The 22829-nt window shown below is 43.1% G+C and overlaps 1 protein-coding gene across 5 annotated transcripts in view; it reads left to right on the forward strand.

The window, feature by feature from the left end:
* DTNA (dystrobrevin alpha) overlaps positions 1-5518 on the forward strand; it is a 101336-nt gene extending 95818 nt beyond the window's left edge. For all 5 annotated transcript variants that reach the window (XM_075706328.1, XM_075706329.1, XM_075706331.1 and 2 more), the window contains one exon: positions 5363-5518. In XM_075706328.1, the coding sequence (XP_075562443.1) occupies positions 5363-5518 (156 nt within the window). The remainder of the gene's footprint in view (positions 1-5362) is intronic.
* The last annotated feature ends 17311 nt before the right edge of the window (positions 5519-22829 follow it).

A 22829-nucleotide genomic window follows, 5' to 3' on the forward strand; every position in this document is an offset into this window, starting at 1 on the left:
ATAACTATGACTTTAAAGGGTAGTAGCATTCAGACCAACCATTTGCAATATTAAGTCAAAAAAAAATCCTTTTCATTAGAATTATAAAGCTCAGGCAATCCCATTTAAGGTTTCTGCTTTTGTTAGAAAGCAGTGTTAACATAGTGATGTGGGGAAATGCCGGACTGGATATATATGCCGGACAGCATAGTCCGGCATACTGCCGGATAGCCTAGCTTTCTTGAAAATATGTATTCTGTCTCAAATTAGCAGAGATCTGAGACTGAGCTACTATCTCATCTCCTGGACACTTTTGAAACCTTTTGAAACCCTGTCAAAAAGAAATTTTTTAAAGCACGGTGCTCCAGTTAATTCCATAGTAAAACCCTTTTTAGCTCCCAGGGAAGCACTTCAGCTGGTACCAAAGACTGAAACATTCCCACCAGTTGTAAAAGGCTGTCCCTATAGAAATTAGGAACAACAATCAGTGAACTTGGCACTTCACCTATATCCACAAAAACAAACTCTGTATTATGGTACATTGTGATAAATACATCTGCACATGATAAGTGTGGTTTAGTCTTCTCAATATTCACTCTTTCATGAGTATGGAAGATCAAAGTATCTTGTGTGTTTTATTTGGTACTAATATTTCGTAGCCTTGGAAAATTAAATCCAAAATTGTTCATACCGGTTGCAATGTCTAAAGTGCTTTTGCTGTTTACATTGGATTTTTGCTTGGAGCTTAGCAATTGCATCAAGACTTCTGCTTCTAAGATAATACTATTCAATCAGTGATGATACAAATACAGTCGGTATTATATTGTCTAGGTGGCCATATGAGGTAGAAAACCAACAGACTTTCTTATCTCAAAACAGTATTACATTTGTGCTTATTTTAAAAAAGGTGGGGAAAAAAGAATCAGTTTATTATAGCTTCTTATGAGTGATGTTGCCACAGATAGCCAGCCACTGAGTTTTGTTCATTTCCTCATTCATGGACAAGTGGTGTTGATGTCATTTGATTAAGGCTTTTTGCATTCTATTTGCATTTGCATTTTTAAAATTGCTATTCTCTAGAATTGATTTTGAAATAACATCTAGTATAACAAATTCCCAGGAGACCAAGTGGTTCCAGTAATACATAAGACGTAATTTAATCACGTTCAGTTTACTTTTTTTATTAAATGTACTTTAATACCACTTGTTTTATTTTTAATAGAGAAACACGGTGAATTTTAGCTTGTTTTCAGCAGGCTCTTTTTCAGCAGATCTTAAAATTAGGTGAACGTGCAACTTGGACGTTATTTTGCCTTTATCCCCCTGATAGCAGTTGCTTTTTTGCCAAGAATGGCCAATGGGAGCAGAAAGCCTCTATCTCCAAAAGTGGTTAAAAAGTTGTCATTTTCAATGAAGAGCTGTCAACTGGTGCAGTGGGCATGTTCCTACGAGACCTACAATTTCCTGGATTTTCTAAAGCAGTGCTTTCTTAGTGCTGGCATAGCAACACTAGTTGCTCATGTCTAATTCATTTATATGCATTATTATAACAGAAAAGGAGGTGTGAAAAGCTAATAAAGATCAGATCTAAAGCATCCTCTTGAGAGGGAGTACAGGGAGGAGTCTTTATTAGAGGTTTCGTTCTTGATTTTTTAACTGTGATCACATTTTCTCTATGTTGACAAAAACATGTGACAATTTTAAGTTGAAGACTCAGTTCCATTCCGACTCCAAACCCTTTCACCTGCTCTAAACCTTATCACGCAAATTGTGGGGTCTGGGGCTTTGGGTGGCCAAGGGTGACATTTTCCATTGCAAACGTGACTGAATGGTTTGTATTGAAACAGGTGGAAATTTTTCAAACACAAAAACCCCAAATCCCTTCAACTTTTTTATAAGAATGCATTGCTAAATTATTATTTATTCAACTTGGCTGTTTTTCCAGGACAGAAGTCTTATTGAGTAACACTTTAGTGGTTTTTCTCGTCTTTTCCCTTTTTCTCCAAACTCTGTTTTCATGTTTACCAGCAGAGATTAGGAATATTGCCAAATGTCAGGTGACAAAACCCACGGGCCAAGGGAGATGGTGTCATCAGCCTAGCCTGCCCGGTGTGCCGCTGTGAGAAGGGCTGTTGGTTAAGCCGAAGGGCACAGACGATTAATTTAAGTGCTGTGAAGACACAACTGCCCTGCATCTCTGTTTTTTTCTGGGAAGGAAATAAGATTTTAAAGCTGACATACATTTCACTGGCCATTGACATTTTCAGCCCTTTGCGATGTGGACCTGGCCATTTACTGTTGGGAAAGATGGGACGCAGGGTCTGTGGCCTGGGGCCCAAGTCAGGTTACTAGCCCACAGTTAATGGATGTGTGGGTTTCAGATTTGCTGTGCCCACTGCCTGAGGTCACATTTCCCATCAGTGTCCTGGCCTCTGTTTGGTTGTAGGGCCCCAAGCACTGCTAGTCAGAGTTGACTGGCTGCATTTAAAGCTCATGCACTGTGGTTCATTCCTCGCGTGGGCTTCATGCCAGGAGCTCAGGAGATCACAGAGGTGTAGGTGCATTGGTTGGTTGGACCCTCAGGAGGTCAGCTGGTCCAGTCTCCCATGTGATGCAGGTCTAGCTCCAACATGAGACCATGTCAGCCTTGGCTTTGTCTAGCAAAGACTTTAAAACCTCCATAGATGGAAGGTTCACAACCTCTCTGGGCATCTCCCTTCCAGTGCAGTGCTACCCTCCTTGCAGGTTTTTTTCCCTAATCACAGAATCATGGAATGCTTTGGGTTGGAAGGGACCTTTAGAGGTCATCTAGCCCAACCCCCCTGCAGTGAGCAGGGACAGCTTTAACCAGATCAGGTTGCTCAGAGCCCCGTCCAACCTGACCTTGAGTGTTGCCAGGGATGGGGCCTCTACCACCTCTCTGGGCAACCTGTTCCAGTGCTTGACCACCCTCATTGTAAGAAATTTCTCATGTCCAACCTGAACCTCCCAAAATGCAATTTGTCCTTTTTTGTGTGCTTCAGGACTGCCAAGAAGATTTTGGCTTTACTACCCTTGTAACTACCCCTCAAATAGCTGCTAACTGATCCTCCCTTGCCACCTCTGCCCCAGCCTCAGCAAGCCCAGTTCCTTCGCCCTCTTCCTCCTAAGTCAGCGATGCAGTGGTAAAGAAGGAGGATACAGGCATTAGATGAACTTCTCACATCCATAAGTTGTAGTCTACTACCAAATGATTCAGCGTCTCTTTTTGGTTTTCTCTGAACAAATACATAAAAATACATAAAAACCAGCATTATGTGGACCATTCCATTTGAAAATAACAGCAGGCTGACAGCACAGTAATTTTCAAAAATGTCTGCTACATTCACTCAGCTATATTTTGCATTTCCTCTTTATTTTTCTCCTTAAGTCCTCCTCCTCTTAGCATGTAGGCGTAAGAAAGCTGTAAAAGAACTGTGACCGACTTAACTGGGAAGAAGCAGCTTTAGTTTTATGAATTTAATTCTAAAATTACACAAGTTTTTTGGTTTTGAAAATCGCTGAATGATAAGTAACAGAAAAGAACCTGTGGATTAAGTTATAAAAAAGGTCACAAAACAGTTTTATAACATGACAAATCTTAACTTGGAATTAAATCTGACATTTCCAAAATGCTGCAATGAATTTAGAGCTCTGAGGTTCATTAGTAGTCATTATTTCTTCTATGAAAATCTCTCTATCCCAATGCTGGCTGTGGAACAGAAAGAAGCCTTGCACTCCACCAAAGAGAAGTAATTTATCCAGAAAATCCAAAGCAAACCCAAATACTTTGCAGTACCGTCAATGCATCTTAATGCATCCAGTGTTTCACAAGCCACTCTTATTTTGCTCTCGTGGTTTATAATACCATCAAGAAATACGAGATGTACCTATATTTACATAACCCTGAAATTGGTTCAATAAAAATCAGTCTCAGGCAGCTGAGAACTGACCTCTTCCATGCCTTTCATTTGCATTTTTTGGCTGAATTGTGAAGAGCAAAATTTTGCTTTACTGTGATTTCGAAATCGGTTTGCAGACTTAGGCAGTGCAGATGCATGCCTGATTTTTTAAAAATCCTCGTTTAAAATGTACCTCAGAAATTTTTTGTGAACCTCTCGTTAGACTTGCAGTGCAGGTTTCCTTTCCATTTATCAACAAAATGTTAATGCTAGGTCTTTTGTAACTGCCTGACACAAGGAGATACTAAATTAAGATCATCATACCGTTTGGCATGCTTAGATATTAAGGAATCAGATGGAAGAGTTTGTGCTTGAATAATTAATACAATCAAATGGTGTCAGGAAGGAGAAGCAGCAAGGTAAACTACCTGACCTTTCTTCATTCATCAGCTTTAATTTAACTCTTTTTTGCTGAAGTAATTTGCATTTCATCTCTCATCTTGTAGACCAGCCTTATGCCTGAAATGAGTAGCAAAGAATTCATGTCAGTAGGGTTTGGTCTTTTATGCCGTTATTATCAGATCTCATGTAATGCAAATTGGTTTTCTGTCCGAGGTAGTTCAAGAGAAAAAGGCTGAGCTCCTTAACTTTGAATGAGTCAAGTATGTAAAGAGTGCCTTTACAATAAATACGCCAGAGTAAGTTGTTTGCGGTATTACCTGACTGTAGATCCTGACATAGTTCTGAGAAAGAGCAGCAGTCATCTATCATGCATTTTCCATTACGAATTAAAACTTTGATGCCTCCGATACAGGAGTTTAAGATACTTATTGATACCTCAGGATACAGAGAGGCACCAAGGCAAAATTGGTGCACCAGCAGATTAGGCTGTTTATGAGCTATAGCACCCAGAATCATCCTTTTAAGTAACTGCATGTCTTTTTAGACATAGGGAAATATACTTGAGCACATAAATTAAGGGTGAGACGTTTACACATGAGGGAGGGGTCCTGCCGCTGAATGACTCTTAACTGGGCAACTGAGCACTGTGTACAAGGGGAATGATTCGTGGTTTTGCTACCAATAATCTATTTATAGAGCAACCTGGAAGGGTAAAATGGAAGGGAAAATGGGAATATCTAAATCTGTGTCACTGCAGACCCAGTTACCCCAGAGTCCCACAGCAGAGCAGGCAACAGTCTTCTCACCCATGGTAAGAAGAGTTTCCAGCTTCCCAAGTGCCCTGTAAGTTTCTGTTTACAGCTCAAATACTTGTGGCTCCCCAAGGTAGAATGGCTTTTTCACTTTTTTAACTTTTTCAGGGATAACCACAGGAATTGGCCAGCTCCTCCTTGTTTCTCTCAATAAAGCAGCAGGCAGAGGCTTTACTTGCTCTGCCTGTGTGGGTGCAGCATCCTAAGCCAGCACTCTTTTTAAAACCTTCCCTAAACATTTCTCAACAGGCGAGCTGCAGTCAGACAGACAACGAAAGCTACGTAAGAACTGATGATGAGGAGAGCTGCTTTCGGACAGACGATGAAGAAAACTCAGCTGCGAACTTCACAGAAGAGTGGAACCAAGAGGTGCAGCGTCTCTTGACAAAAAAGTCACATAACTAAGTTCTGAGGACTGTAGCACAGTACTTTTGTTCTAAGAGTTGTAGTTTGTAGATGTGTGTTTTTGACAACAAGACTTTTGTTTAAAGCTAACTTATATTAGCTACATCTTCTGTAACATGGCTCATTACCAGTAAAGACGACAGACTGACGTACGTACTGCTGTTACAAAGGATGGCGGTATTAATAACTCACGTAAACCCTTTGCACATGATATTGAACCTGTTCAGTTTACAATGACAATACTGTTTATAGATAGAAATTTGATTTCTGAATACTTTGAGATTTTAGTAGATTGGTTTACTATACACTGTACATTTTTTCCACGGAAGAAATAAAAAGCTACAATTATGCATTTAACACTGAATGATTATACTCCTGAGTGTATATATCTAGTAGCCCAAAAAACAAAGTACCAGACTATATTTGCAATTTGTTTGTGAGTCTTTAAATAAAGACTTCTACAAAATGTACGAAAATAATAATAATAATAATATAATTAATAATAACAATAAAAAACCTCTCTAATTTAGGGCTAATGTGTAACTTAGGAATGTTTCTTTCAAAATAATCTAACAAATCAGCCATAGAAGTTAGTGTAAATATTTTTTTTCCAAATAGATATCATATACAAAAGGTGACATTCAAATGATATAGAATCTAGTTTTTAAATCAGCACAGATCTTCTTAAAACTGTGAACTATGTTTTGAAATACTCGTTGCTAAAGCTGTTTATAAACCACAGGTGCCATAAGATCCCTGAACTGACTGATGTTATGTATAATCCTCCATGGTATTGTTTCACTGATGTTTTAGCTTTAGTAAGCATGTGTTCAACAAACCGGCTCTTTCCATCTCTCTGCCCCTCTTCCCGCCCCCCCGATGTTATTTTCGAGGCCTTCAGCTTTAAATGTACAGGCTTAAAGTGCGCTTGCAACTGTTTTCTTTTTATTTCCGAATGTGTATTGCCTTAGCCAGCCACCAGATGTTCTGCATGCACTCTTGGAAATGTGTAGTGAGACTCTTTCGGAGCTGGAAGGAGAAATAGCTGTCAGTGAAAAGCACAAGAGAAGCGGTGGATTTTTTCGGAAGGACAGACATACAGTTACAGAATTGGAGTTTTGTCCAATTTAGTATTTCTCGAGTATAAAGGCATTTCAGGAGAAAGGGGACTTACCTGGCCATGTTGGATTAGGCAGTGAGACTGCTAGCTAAAAAGCGTTTGCTCTGCTGTGACTACAAGCCTACAGATACTCCTGAGCAGGGATTGACACAAACTAGCTGGAATGTCCTCCCCGCAGCGTATTGCTTGGAAAGAAGGGTGACACCTGCATGGCACATAGCACTGCCATGCAGAGGAACCGGAGCCAGGCCAGGAACAGCTAGACCAGGCGGCGGGCAGTAACATGGTGCGGTGTTACGTGCTGGCCGCACAGCCCTCCCGACAAGCGCAGCGTGTTAGCTCAGGACGACCTCTGCGCTAATGTAATTCTACTGCCCTAATGCAATATTACAGCTTCCAGTATCTGGCTGACCTGAAGTGACACTATCCAACAGCCCTGCAAACGGTAGCGTTTCATACAGATATTTCACACCAGCACAGTTTGCCTACAGCAAGTGATGGGAGAACCATCTGAAGTAGGTTAACATGGTTTGTCTGTCCTCGCTTTCATGGTGATGTGGATGTGCGCTGCCGTATTTACGTGAGATTGCTATGTAGCTCGACCCAGTAAGTCCACTTGTTTGCATGCACTCTCGAGGCTCGTGGCTGTTTCCCTGGGCACTATGTGTTGGGGAACGAGTATCTGTATGAAAGAGCTGCTGCCATTTTTCGCTTTCGTATTGTATTATTGCGTATGCAGATCTGTTGTCCGCATCTCCTTAAATATCTGGGCTTGGTCTCAGACATCCAAATGCATACTAAGGCATCCAGATATCTTCATGTGAGCTTTTCATTTCTGCAATCACTGGTCTTTGCTCCTGGGGTATGTGCCGTCCTGGCAAGGCAGGCACCATATCCTCCGATGCCCCCCCTCCTCCAACCTCCTCTCAGGAATGGGTGAGCCTCCACTAGTGCCTAGCACTCCACATTTAAAGCTACTCCAGTGAAGCTGTAGATGTTGCTGTCAGCTCAGGATTCCAGACAAGCATTTCCTGAACAGAGATAAAACAAGCTAGAACCCAGCTATGTGCAATGGCTGACTAATTCAACCCATGTCGTGTTTAACTGTACCCAGAGTAATAGATCCCTCCCATCATCTTAATGTCTGCGTGTTCATTATCACTATGCTTAAAATAGATGCAATAGAATAAATCCATTGCAAGGGCTTCCGGACTAGGAGTAAGGAAAAAAGTTGACGGATCAAGCGCCTTTCTCTCAGGCTGGTGTCAACAAGGTGATCCCCAGCAGAGCTCTGGGTCCTGTATGCCCTAGAGCTCTGAGACGAAGCACCTCTTACTTGGTTCTCCAAATATCTATTTTAAGCAGTTTCCAACTGTTAAGCTGGCTGCGTTTTCGCCCAGCTGGTCTTTGTCTGCTTGTTGAATATTATTTTGGTTGTGGTTTGTGGTCATTAAAACAGAGTCACAGAAGAGGTCCCTGGCATGGGCCTTTTCTTAACTACCAATGGCCCACCACAGCAGTCAAAACTCCGGGTGGTTTTACTGTCACTGGAGGGAAACCAGTGGTTTGGAATCAGGAGACAGGGATGTGAAGATGTATAGGGTCCTTGAATGTCCAAAGCGAAGGTGGAGAATGGGTTGTCTGTAAGTAGTAATGTTAACTAAACTGCATAAAAAGGTGTGTGGCCTTTGTTGTGATATAATATGTATTTTCTTATATGCATGAGCCAAATTGTTGCATCATAATTTATCATAAGTGTGTCCACCTTTACTTTCAGTCATCTTCTCCCATTCTTATTGGTTCTTGGCAATTACTGTAGATAGACCTTGTAAATATTGCAACCTCGCGTTGCTGTAATCACGTTGGTTCAATTCAGCAGACGGAGCTGTGAACAACAAGCACTCCACCGTGTCCTGAAGACAAAAGGGCATTTTTACCTTTGAACCAAAAAAAAAAGAACCCCTGTATGAAGAGTTACATCTTGAGGCTACTAACTGTAAGACATTTTTAAAACTACTGTACTTGACACCACTTGAGACAGATACAGAGACACTAAAGATGTCACGATATTCATTGGTATTGTAACAGAACTGCTATTGTATGGGTTTTTTGTATTGCTGTTAAGTATTGTTTTGTGTGTGTGTGTTGGAACCTACTGGGGACATGTTATATTTTGAAGTGATTAAACTATTTAATTGTGTGTCTATATTTTGGAATGGAATTATTTCTTCATTAAAAAGATTTTTAAAAGTAATCTATGGAGCATCACGTTTGTGGCTTATTTTGGTTTCGGAAGTCCTGTTCCATGGAGCAGAAGCACAGCGTTTTTTTCACTAGGAAAGGAAAATGTTTCCCTGTGGCACAGCAAGCAGTCTTTGCTTCACCCACGCTGTCTCCTCCACCTCTGTGCAAGAGATCTCCTCCCACTACTTTCCCCAGAGCTTTGAGCATGGCACCGAGCAGCGCCCACGTTCCGGTGGCCCAAGCAGTTTCTTTTTTCTTCCTGGTCCTCAGGAACCTAAACCAAAGCCCCATCTGCAATACTGTAATTTTTCTTACCCACTGTGTTTCTCTCTCTCTCTGTCCTTAGAAGGAGCAAAACCTTGGAGGAGGTGTATTTTAATGGCTTTGCCATACACAGTCATGTTATCTTTTATTGCAGAAGGACATGATGTCTTTATTTTTCCAATTATACTTTAAGGTGTCTTTGCATGTCAGGCGTTGGTAATTACAACCAGTTGCTAACCTGAAAGAGCATGGAGGTGCAAAGCAAGAGCTCTTACTTAAAGCAACAAGTTTGTGTCCTGGTGAAGTACCTCCAGGCATGGCAAAGACAGCTGGGAGGCAATGCCCGGCTCTGCTTTTTGTGTCCATGGTGCTGGTGGTCCTCCAAGGGCAGCTTGTCGAGGGCTTGCTGCTGCCCCGTGGAGACAGCCCTTTCCAGCGGATGGACTGCAGCCGGCTGTCGCAGAGCGTGCCCCTGGCAGCTCAGCGCAGGCAAAACGTCCCCAGCTGTACACATGACGTTGCTAACTGGCCAATTAATTACACGGGATGGAGTCACTTAGAAGGAAAGCAGTAGCAGCACACCAAAACCATCCTCTAATACTTACCACATAGTTAAATATTCCAGTATCTTGGGTTGCAGATAAAACCCAGTCTGCTGCCTCCTCCTTCAACATTGACTGCTGTGGTAACCTATAAATCAGCAGGGTTTGTTTGCCCTAATTCCCCTGTCTACATGGTGATGTTCTTTTATTAAAGACAATCATTTTACACTGTAAATTATTTGCCAGATCTGCTGAACTTTGCCTCCACAATCCCAGTCCAAATTCATATCTGCGAGATTGTGATATATGACATATCATCAGCTCATGAGGATAACTCCGTTTTATCCATGCGTAATCCCAAACTGCTGTATTTCTTCCTAACTCACAGTCAGCCTATGACCTTTGGGGAGCAAAGGAGCCAGTGAAAACTAATTTATAGGCAAAGGCTGTTTTCCTCTTTGCCTCTTGATTACTCTAGCTACTTTCTGCTCCCCACAAGGAAAATAGACTCATACGGGAAGAAATAAATGAGTTTAATTTGCAAAAAGAAATAGAAATAAGTAAAATAAAATAAAAGTTGTCTTTAGATCTGGGAAGTTGGCACCTTGGCTGCATCAGTGCTGAACTAGGTGACTGAAAGCACTTGGAACTTTCTAAAAGCGCCTGGGAGTTTCATGCAGCAGCACACGGACCTATGGCCACTCTTCCAAAGTCGGCCGGGGAGGCCTATTGCTCAGCAGTTGCATATTCCCTTGCAAGCAGCCCTTAGTTCCGGGTGAAACCTTTTAAGAGAATATCACAGGAATACAAGGCTAAGTCTATCGCAGGAATAGGTTAAGTGGGGTGGGAAGAGAAATCTCCTCTATTGTTCCATGACGAAAAAATGCATTGAAGAATTTCATATGCTTCAGGCTCATCTTGTCTAAAACCCCAGATAATCCACAGATTAAGGATTCCCCTTTGCTTTCTTCTGAGTGATTGCCACCGGATGAGTTGTTTGTGGATTAGAACAGCTATCCCACTGCCAGCACACCCCATGCAACACTACAGGCTTGGGGAAGAGTGGCTGGAAAGCTGCCTGGCCGAAAAGGACCTGGGGGTGTTGGTTGACAGCCGTCTGAACATGAGCCAGCAGTGTGCCCAGGTGGCCAAGAAGGCCAACAGCATCCTGGCTTGTATCAGGAATAGTGTGGCCAGCAGGAGCAGGGAGGTGATTGTCCCCCTGTACTCGGCGCTGGTGAGGCCGCACCTGGAATACTGTGTCCAGTTTTGGGCCCCTCAATACAAGAAGGACATTGAGGTGCTGGAGCGTGTTCAGAGAAGGGCAACGAATCTGGTGAAGGGTCTGGAGCACAGGCCTTATGAGGAGCGGCTGAGGGAACTGGGGTTGTTTAGCCTAGAGAAAAGGAGGCTGAGGGGAGACCTTATCGCTCTACAACTGCCTGAAAGGAGGTTGTAGTGAGGTGGGTGTTGGTCTCTTCTCCCAAGTAGTTAGCAATAGGACAAGAGGAAATGGGCTCAAGCTGCGCCAGGGGAGGTTTAGATTGGATATTAGGAAAAATTTCTTCACAGAAGGAGTGGTCAAGCATTGGAAGTGGCTGCCCAGAGAGGTGGTGGAGTCACCATCCCTGGAAGTGTTCAAAAAATGGGTAGATGTGGCACTTTGGGACATGGCTTAGTGGGCATGGTGATGTTGGGTTGATGATTGGAATGATGATCTTAGAGATCCTTTGCAACCTTAATGATTCCTAGTTTTTACTTTTGTTAAAAAATAATGCAGCCACCGAGCCAGGAAACATGAAATTACTACACTCCCCTTAATTGATTTAGTGGTAGACTTGGTAGTGTTAGGTTAATGGTTGGAGTTGATGATCTTAAGGGTCTTTTCCAACCTAAACAATTCTATGAGTCTATTCTACGATTCTATGATTCCTACGGTTTTTTCTGTTTGTGGTTTAGGTTTTTTCTTTCTGAACCACAGCACCAACATGCCTTTGGCTGCAAAAGGCAAAGTGGCAGAATTAGGCTGCACCTCTCACCAGCTTCCCATTCCCCCGAGAGAGGTACAAGCCAATAATGAACAGGTCCCAGACTGGAATAAGCCTTTCTGCAGGTCCACAAGTCTGGAGCTTGCTAGAAAAAGCTGTTTTGGGGAAGTGACCTCCCAGGATGTGGGACGTGCACAGAGGAGCAGGTGAATAGTACAGATGCATCATGCAAACTTTGAGATAGGATGGTTAATGCAGCTTGGAGATAATAAAGACTAAAAAGGTAGGCAATGTGAAAGAGTGGTTGCTTTTCTGTGTCTTGGAAGGAAATGGAGGAGGCCACAGTGCATTTTATCATTGATATTCAACGGCGCAGAATGTAGTTTGCTATTTAATACAATATAATTTACCCTTAGAAAATTAATTTCCTCGTGACTTACGTTTTTTACATAACACTCAGCGGTGGCCAGATGGCAGATGTGCTAGGCCTGCTGTTTGTTATGCTAATTGGCAGCCGTAAAGGCCTGGCGGCTAATGTTTCTTCTCCTCTGCTTGTTGCAGCCCAGCATTGCGTGCAGTCTGCGTGTTCCTTCAGAAAAGAGGCACCCTGCAAGTATGTGTTTTGAAGGGTTTTCTTATTACTGCTGGGTTTGGCCCCTCTTGGTACATTCCCGTCTAAAAGAATATGGGGCAAAGGGTTTCCAATCCAGGGATGTGAGCGTGTGCACCTACGTTTCTCAGCCTTTGGTCTTTGCATCCCCCAGATCTCTGAAAGCCTCCCCTAGCCCCAGCCCGGGGTGCAAAGACTCCCTGCTCCTCCTCCCTCCACCACGTGCACCTCAGTGTGACTGCAGGACCTCACTTGCATGAACGCTTCTCCTTATACTTCCGCTGTTGTTCCAGTCTCACACTGGGTGTAAAGGCATTTGCCTGAAACCTCCCCAAAAGCAGGCACCACCTCGCAGAGCAGGTCCCTGGGAAGCACATTTCTCACCCTCGGTGAGCATGCATCTCTCTCTGTCCTCCTGTCCCACTTCCCACAGGAGCTGACATGAGGGCCAAGCTGGAGCTTCTCCTGCATGCAGTCCCTCACTCAGGTCAAAAAGTTTCTTTTGGACATCCAAAGCTCTTCCCTGGTTTCACCAAAAACATTTGTATAACCCTGCGCCGCGGGCTTACCTCTCCTCCTGCACCCCTGACTGTTGCCTAATCCAATTACACTCTTTTTTTTTTCTTTTTTAGCTTTGTTTTTTAAGGCCACCAACAGTAGCCTTAAATCCCCAGCAATGTTATGCACATAACACTGCCGCTATCACCAGGAATCAGGTGCTTAGCAAGCCTTGAAGTTCTATGCTTTTGTCTCCACACTTCTTTGAGGGCTGCCTTCATGTGAAAAAACAAGAGCTTACAGGCACTGTAAGAAGCAGCTTTCATCACCATATATATTAAGTAGGTGCAACTAAAATCAGAACCCCCCCGACAGACCTCAGCTCTGAAAAGACACCCTTTTGCCCTCTCTACAAAGTAACAAAGCAGTACTTTAGTATTTTTAAATGGCATTGCGTGCTCTCCAGAGCTGGTTTTACATTTGCTCCCTATAAATGCACCCAGAGCCCCTCACAGTCCCGCGTCTCCCGGCAGACCGAAGGGTTCGAGCCCTGTTTGTTTCGGCTGAAAGGCTGATATTGGAGCTATTGCAGATGGTAATCAGTACTCGAGGGAGCGCTGCTTCCAGGGAATCCTCTCATCACTTGCTCTGAGTCATGCGCATGTTGGAGGACACTTCACCAGAAACACATTTTCTGCTGCGTTTTGGATGTAAGCTCTCACAAATTAATTGAGTTCATCTATAAATGCAAGAAGGAGGAATGCAGAGCACTCTCCTAAGGTTGCGATTGTGAGAAATGTATGCAGAAAGACACCTGTTCGCCAATTAAAAACTGGTTTTATAGAGGTTATACAGAGTCTGCACAGCTCTACCACTAGTTGTTTGTCTAGCAAAGTGATAATCAACAGAAAAATAAACTGGGTTTGGCTGCAAGCTGGCATTACCAAGGCTGGTGGTGCCTGGAAGCAGAAAAATTAAACCATCTTATGTTTAGTTGGGGATCCATCGCTTAACCTAAAGGGAGCAAACCTGGAGCACTACAACCAAATGAAAACCAGATCACTGGTTAGGTAGCTATTCAGTGGCCAGCTACTGCTTTCCTTGGGAAGTGATTCATTATTCCCCTTACGTGTTGCGTTGCTGGCAGCGATACAGCTCATCTGCTCGGCTAACGCTGCCGAGCGGCAGGTGGTTTTCCTGCTGCAAGGACACAGCGGGCTTGCTCCTGCCATGGCTGGGCCATTAGGTACAGCTGAGGTACAGCAGGCTGAAGTTTGCCCTAATAGCTCTCTCGAGTTGATAGCAGGACTGCATCTGGTCACCCCTTTAACAAAACGTGATGAATAACCATGGGGTGTTTTCTGTGGCAGCTGAAACCTTTTCCAAGATGGAAATAATGTTCATGTCTTCAGCCACGTAACAGATGAGACAGAAACGCTAGTGGCCTTGTCCAGAAAGCATGAGCCTGCCTAATTCTGGGGTGGGGTTTCACACTGGGCTGTGTGATAATTCAAAGTGCCAGAACCCTTGTGTCAGGTTCCCCTATCCTTTGCTATAGACTGTACAGTAATAGTATTTATTCTCTCACTTCTGAATATAGAACTTGGCCAACACAACTTAAGCCAACACATTATAAAAAAGCTGGGAAAGGCGAGGCTTGAGTTTTGTTGAGTATCTGCGTCATGCCTTGTTGCCTAGGTGTCTACATTCAAAATTCAGGGGCTTGTTTCTAGTTGTCATGAGTTAGAGAAATAAACAAGCTCTTTTAAGGATGCAGAAGAGAAGAGGAGGCAAATTTGCTTTGCTATATTTACTTTGTTGTGCTCATTTGGACATTCATTGTCTAATGATGGCCTAGAAACATAGATACCCTGCAGAAGCATTTCCCTTACTCGCTTCAGCCAGCTTTATATGCCTAGCCCTGTATATGTCCATATGGCACGGACAGCCATATGCACATGTACACCGATGAGTTTGTTCTTGTTACGATAAATAAGAAGCGTCATTCCAGAATGCACAGGGTGAGTCAGATGGGGTAAGAGGTTATCCTATCCAGTTTGCATGGATCAGGTTGTTCTCATTTTCACTGTACAAGAGGATGAACCTCACCAGGGTAAGGCAAGAGCTGTGCTTCACATGTCCTGATGCCAGTCCCCTAAGGCAATGCTGGCCATACCCCACCAGAGGCAGCACCCATCCACGCCCCAGGAATTGCCTTTCCTTGGCTCACAGCTCAGGCACCAGCTCTGCTTTTGTGAGATCCCCTTGATGTGAGGGCTCGGATTTTACTGCACAGCAGCCACCAAACACTCTGGCCTTGGGTTTGTATCTTCAGAGTGTGCAGATGCTGCGGTGGAAGTCGGGGCCCCACCATACCAAACGCGGGCGGGTGTCTGTCCTCCTCCAGAGATGGGGTGCTCCAGACAAAGAGGAAAAACATATGAAGAAAGTGTAAAAAGGCGAGGTGACGGGGATGTTCACCTGCTAACGTGAAGTATCAGTAGACATAACTGGTGGGCCTCAGGCCAGTTTACCTCTAAGATGCGAATAGACAGTAGCTATTTGGAGTGTCGGCAAGACGTGCTTGCCTGTTAGCCTCATCTGATTGAAGCAGCACTAGTGCAGCTCCCCTTATCAAGACAGAACATTTCTTGAAGTAGTAATGAAAATCTTTATTCTTTATGGCCTATGAATGCATTACATTACCATTTAGCGATACCATAGCTGCTCTCCAGAAAAACCTATTTTTAATATACTGTATGTCTACAGAGATTGTCAAGCTTGCTCCAGAATTTCTGGGCTGAATTCTGACAAGTTTAGCCCAACCCAGCACTTCCCTTCATCTAATTTCCCACAGAAGCATGTGGACGTGTCTTTAGCTGCATAAACCTAATTATATTCCCGCAGCCCCAAAACTGACAACTAAATTACTGTTCCAGAATACTTGCAGAACAAAGCTTAACCAGAAGTGTTGCAGCTTCATTTGTTGGACCAGCAGTCTGAAAAGAAAGATTGTTATGTAAATTTAATTTGGAAATTATTAGCAAGAGCGATGCCGTAGATCAGAATCCTTTTATTTTTTTAAAGGGATTCCAACTTACTATCACCACATTTTGTTTCTGGTTACATTAGCATAAATAAATTGCAGGTATATAAAGTATTTTTGGTAGAGGAGACAGGGTTTTGAAGAGGAATTCTTTCTCATACAATGCAGTCCTAAAGGAGGTCTTCAGTATTCTTAAAAATCCAGCATTGATTGAAAGTGTGATTTCTTTCCCCTGTAAAGCAGCAAAATTGTTGTTCTGGAAGCACTTGTTTTCAGCAGAAAGTTGGCAGCATTCATAAATGAAGTCACACTGTGAAAATTAAAAGATACCCACCCTGGCCAGTTCTAGTCCACACCTTGCTGCCTCCAGTGCCTTTCCTTCTATATTTGCTGCCTGAAGTCAAAGTCAGACAAGGTCTGAATTTTTGTAAAACCTACAATCCATGAAGATCTGTTGCTAAATAGGGGTGATACAACATAATCATGCCAGAAGTAATCTCTGTCACAGCTGAGACTTCATTTGTACGCCTATCTTTCACAGTTAGAAGAACTGATATACCTTCAAACTACAGAAGGATAGATAAGTGTCTTGCAAACCAGGGCAAGGACCTATTGGAGATGTAAGTCTTCTTTACATTAGTTGTTGTATCTATCAATAGGGGTTAAAGTTTCTATCTTTGTTGAAATTAACACAATTTATACGCTACTGACATTATTTATACTTGTTTACACATGACATAGTAAGGCTTGGTAAAATAAATCAATCCAAGTCCAGAGCTCATAGAAGAATATTGGCCTGATCCATTATCCACTGATCTAAAAGATAAAGCTCTTATTTTTGGAAGTATGGGATCAAGGCCAATATGATAGTCTGTTGGGTCACAGAATATGGAGAAATTTTCAGCTTTTTCTTACATTTCTAAAGAATCTAAAAAGTAACATCCAACAGATGTGAAACAGGAAAAAAAATAGTTGACTTTTAACAAATACAAACCTGAGACTGTGGAAGTCAGAGAGAGCAAATGCAAAACCCATTCAAATAACTACAGAAAATGCAGAAAGACAGGAACGTGTACGTATTTCTCTATAGTAGTCATCGGCACATCTGTCTTCTAAAAAACTCTGCTGCATTTCCACTAACAGCTGTATCCTGACTTTTTCTTGTAGTGAAGCAGAAATTAAGTAGCAAAGTTTTAAAACTAGAAGAATTCAAGAAAAATAAATAAGCAGTGAAGTAAACTCAAAAGGATGGGGTTTATTTATTGCAGATAAGGACTTTCCCGTAGAAAATAATTGTAAGAATGGAAGAGTTGTGTCACATTTTTCATGACAAACAAAAAAAACAACAAGCACAGATTTTTGGCATGACAATTAGGCTTGAGATTTTGAACAGCCCTTTTCACTGCGTGTAGAGACAATAATCCTGGTGCGATGTGAGCCAAGTGCTGGCGTGCAGCACGATTTTCAGCCATCCTCTCCTTCCACGCTGCAGCCCCAGCTACTGTACGGCTTGGTGTGAAATCTTGATCCCGCGATTTGCTCTGCGTCCCTTCAGGTCTTCGGTGGAAACAGGGCAACTAGTGAGCAGTGGTGAATGAGAGCAGGAAAGAATAAAAATCACTTTGGAATGATTTTGAAGCATTTCCCTGAGTTTTTGTAGGCAAACAGTAAATTAAGACATGAGGGATATTTAAAACATTGCCCTTAAGCATACCTAAACCCCACTGTTGGCTTTTCAATCTATGGCCAAAAGCTATCATTCTTGCTGCCATTGCTGCATTTCCTCTCCTCCTTCATTCTCCTAACCTAATGAGTTTTTTCTTCTTCAACGTCTCCAAGCACTGGCTCATCCCTGCTCCAGAGCGTCCTCCTCCAGGCCTCAGTCAATCCACACGACCTGCATGTTGGCCTGGCTTGTCTCACCAGTGGGACATGGTAGAGTCAGAGCTGCCTCCTCACACCCAGGGGACACCATCCCAGTCCTGTGTGGCCGGTCCTGCTTCCTCCCAGCAACCGGGAGGCTTGATGTGCTCATGTCCATGTGCTGTCTTCGGCTTGAGGCTAAATACGTGCCTGAAGTGCACCCCAATGAGCTCTCCAGGAGGACATCCTCCACCCTGGCTCTAGGAAGCCTGATCCTGAGTCACACCTTTCCTCCCCACAGCAGAGTCTACTGCCTTCTCCGTCCCGCAGATTAACTTAATGTTGAAGGTCAGCGAGATTCACAAGACGTGGACTGTGACCTCCGAAAGAGAAAAGACAAATTGTTTTTTCCCATGCCTTTTGCTCTTTCTATGGTTCAGCAAAGGCCTTGACTTCCATGGCTTTGAAGTTTTTCTTCTTCAAGGGTGTCTTTGTTTTCTGTATGAGACATTTACATCTTGTCTAGCCTCGAAAATTCAGGTGTCTGGAAAGTTGGAGAAATTACAACTTCAGAGGAGCCTCAAGACTAAGCAATGAAGAAGGAGAGGAGCTTCCAGGCAGCCTGTAAATTCCTAGGGCTGAGAACGTAAACTTGTCCAAGCTTACAGTCCCTTCCAGCACAAAACTGGTGTAAAAGAGCATAGGTACAAATATGAAAAAGCGCTTTGTTCATTTTCTCAAATATCTGCTTTAATGCAGTGATAAATTAACATTTTATGGTGCCTCTGTGTAAGTTTATAGAGCACAGCACTTACTATCACCTGTGAGAGCTGAGGTTCCCAGCTGATCAGCACCTGCGAAAGCAGAGAACAGAGCTGGCTTCACCACTGTTTCGAGGTCACATGGAAAAAAATTTTGAGACAGTTTTTTCTTTTTCAAAAAATTACATTTGAGCTTTTAAAATGCACCAGAAGAAACAGTTACAAAGAGCCACAACACGACTTTAAAGTATTTTTCATGGGCGGTCACCATTAAAATCTTTTTGAATGACAAATAGACTAACTCTGTCCAATTTTGTACACAGTTTTAGTAAGAAAAAAACACGGCTTTTTTAAAAATTATTTTAAATTATTTGTTTAATTTGATATTTTGTAGATTAAACATGGATTCAGATGAAAAACAGTTGTAAGAGAAAATTTCCTTTTCCGAGAGACATTGACATAGCTAAAAGGGAAAAAAGAACACACACACACACACACAGAGACACACACAGACACACAATGTTGAAGGAAGTAGCATTAACTAGTTCTAAAGTGAGAGCTTTACGATTACATTATATATTACATTTTTTAAATAAACCACATTTGAATACATGCAATCAGTCCAAAACTCCACAGACATCAGACTCGGGCAGGGAAGGGGGCGAGGGTGCACATGCATGTGCGCACATGGCTGGGGGGGCAACGGGGGGACACTCATGTGCCTTCTGCATTCCAGATTTATTTCGGCTTTAAAGAGAAAACCTTAATTAACAAAATCGAGTTGCTGTCAAATGTGTTCTTTTCTGTCGGTTTCTATTTATAATTACCACAGGACAGAAATTAAGCTGAAACACAAATTGCAGAATATAACAGTTGGAATACATGCATTCTAGCAGCTCTGGCTGCTCCACTGAAGAACCCGTGTGAGAAGGCAGGACAGGTGCCTCCTCACTTCCATCCATCCTTCTCCTGGCTTTCGATCGCTTGGAAAGCAGGGTGTGGAGCTGTACATATGCTGTGCACCAAGACCTGGAGCAATGTTGTTGCAAAGATTTTCTACTTCCTTTGGGGATTGTCCAAGGCAAGCAAATGCCAAACTGCTCAGTGTTGTTCTACGAATACATTGCTGCTGGAGAGGGGGATTTCAGGAGACTGAGCAGTGCTGGAGGATGTTAACACACACGAGGTAAAGTGCTGACAGCTTTATTCCAGTCTGCTAATAGCCCTGGTGAAGCTGTGGCAGGACACTTGCTAAACCTGCTTATTTTGTTTGGGCATCCATCAGGACTTTCAAAGTTACTTTATCCACTGTTTTGGAATAACATACCAACTGGTGAGTAAGTGAGTAAAACTTTAAGTTATGCATAAGTAAATGGTTTCATTTCTGCCGCAGATCCTCTGCGCAGGAGGTAATGTGCTGCCGTCACGCTTTGCAAAGCTCAGCCAAAGATCACAGTGCAACTCCCTGGCCAGCTATGCCATCCTCTTACTTACGCGGCAAAACTGCTTTTATGCATCTGCTCTGGTCACATTTCTCCTCACTTAGCTCATGAAGAAACCCCAATAAATCTCCCTTGAATCCAAATTCACAGTTTCCAGAAATTGGTTCAGTCTGCAACGTCTGTACTCTTCTCTGCTGAGGAGAACATGCCCAAATTATCCACGTGCCTCCTGGCTCTGCCTGTACAGTCAGAAGCCAGGATACTTCATAGCCCCAGGAGCTAAATCCCATTGCACTCTTCACTTAGTCCTTTGCCACAGGCATTCCTCATCCCTTCCCCTGTGCAACGTCCTTGCACGATGCTTCCTAGCAGAAAATTGCCATAAAATGTGTTGATGAATTAAGGACTGTGGCCCCAATACCTCCAGGAAGAATAAAGAAGCTTTTTAGTAGCAATTAATAACAAGCAAAACTGGTTTAATGGCATGGGGAGGCTGTATTAAGGAAATTGCTTGTTCATTAGTTAAGAGCTCCAGGAACCATAGATCATACTGCTCTAACTGAGGCTCAGCCAAAGAATGAGACAAAGATGGTGACATCTCTACTACAAAAAATTGAGTTCAGTAGTACTTAGATCATGCTTTGCACTAATGATGGAAAATATTAAAATTGCTTAGTAATAGGTGTAAATGCATGGCGTGTCCAGTGATACCAAAATTAATAAGTATTACCACCATACCAGGAAACCAGACTTGTGCCCCACTTTGCATGGCCCTTTCCTGGTGGTGTCATGGTAGTCTTTCATAATACACAAAATAAAGTAAGTTCATCCTTACACTTTATCACAAAGATTAAGAGTTTTTTCATTCATCCATGGGGTCGAACATCGCTGCCATAGGGTACCCATAGCCAGGCATGCACCAGCCCTGTTGCGAGACCTCTCCTTTGCCCCCACAGACCGGGGGTTCCCGGTGGATAAGGCAAGCAGAAAAGCCTTCAGGTCTCACATCAAATTGAATTTAGCCAAACAGCCCCAAATCCTGATGTTTCTGTCTTTTCTACAGTCTCTTGAGACGTGCTCTGAGTGTATTCTTAGCAAGGGTAATGTGGTTGCCCCACACCTACTAATAATTTGTCTCCACCTCAGATCCTGTTTCCCCAGAATAATGAGCAACAAGCAAAGGCATTGCAGCAAAGGGCGGCCGCTTGCTTTTGACTATTTTAAGGGTTAGACATTTTCTCAGTCAGGCTACAATTATAACTATTCAAAGCAACGATTTCTGTGTTTCTTGTAGAATTGCCATAGAAATGCTTTAGCCACTTGTATGCTTTGAACAGTGATTTTTATTGAATGAGAGCACTGTGCCTCACCTTGCTGTATCAGCTGCCGTTAGGACTCTTTTAAGGCTTCATTCCCCCAAGTGGTCACAAGGGACCCTAGTTACCACCTGCACCCCATCATTACGGGTCCTAGGAGATGGCCTCAGCCCAAATCCCAGGCTTGGTGTGTACTCCAGCTTTGCTCTCTTGATGCAGCTCCATTTATTTCACCCTTTGCACTCAGTCGTCTCTCTGCTGTGGCGATTTGGAGGGGTCAGTTTTGTACAACCAAAAACGAATTAATTAGATCAATCTCTTGAGGCCTATTTGTAAGGGGGAAATACCTCCCAGCATTAATTTGCTTCGGTAATGTAAACGATGCATTTCTGGCTTGTGTTCTCAGACACTCTCCACTATTTTCACACTTCTAAAAAGAGAGCGTAGAGTGCGGCAAACAGTCCATGTTTAGCCTGGGAGCTCCTGCTGCGTCATTGACCTCGGGGCTACAGCTCAGATCCTTTCCTATGTGCACTAAATACTACTTTAATTTTTATATAAAAGTGCAGTTATATAAAATTCCACATCATGGAGACGTTCAGGCTAACATATCATGAAAATCCTGCCATAGCCACATGTCTTTTTAGATCCTCCTTCTCTGTGGATCTTCTTTCTATGGCTCCTTGCACCGCACTGGGATAATCAAGGCAGCAGCCGCCGCCCTTTTTCACATCCTCCACCAGGACAATTCTTCCGCCTTCAAAGCTGTTGCATAGCTCCTGGCCCTGCCCCATGCCAGCGTCCCAGAAAGCAAGGGAGCTCCACTGTGCCCCCAGCAGCGGGAAGGACCTCCCAGACGGAGGCAGCATTGCAGGGGAGCTTTGTGGAAGCTCTGGGTCAAGGCACTTTTGGAGGCATCACCCAGACACTCAGCTGCTGCCCCTTGCACCCTGCTGCAGCAAACACCAGCCTGGGCACCTCTCGGAGGAGGGACTGACTGGCACGGCTCCCTGTGACAGCACGTTACCACGGCTCCGCTACCTACCAGGCAAACTAAGTTCAAGACCACAGGTATCTCCTTGTGCAAGCTTAGTTCAGTAAGTCACAGTAAAACTGAACTGGCAAGGAGGGAAAAAGGGAAAGTATGATTTCTGTAGAGTACAGGTGGCTTTTCAACATCTGCTGGTTTCTGACATGAAGGAAAAGGAGCTTTTACATTCCAGTCATTCCCATTCTTCCGCTTTCTCTCTTTTGGTCAGCAAATATACTCAGTTTGGAACAGTCAGTTCACAAACTAAACATGGTGTGGAATAGGGCAAGAGCCAAGAGCTACTTTTTCTAGCTACTGACTTGTACCTAGTACACACTCTATGTTGTTTTTAATAACTTCAATACATAAAGACTAATGTAGTTCATAACTATAGGGAATAATTTCACTTAAGGGGAACATTTGGATTCTGGGAAAATATTGGCTTTTTATTGCTTTTTAGCTGCTCTGATCTATCGCAACTCAATGTCCGCAGAGAGTATGGAATGGTAAATGCTTACCTATGATTTGCAGTTCATTAAGTTCAAAGTCCTACAGAAGGTGTGACATACAATACTACATGGGACTTG

This window comes from Pelecanus crispus, chromosome 2 (assembly GCF_030463565.1).
Source record: "Pelecanus crispus isolate bPelCri1 chromosome 2, bPelCri1.pri, whole genome shotgun sequence".
Classification (NCBI taxonomy): domain Eukaryota; kingdom Metazoa; phylum Chordata; class Aves; order Pelecaniformes; family Pelecanidae; genus Pelecanus; species Pelecanus crispus.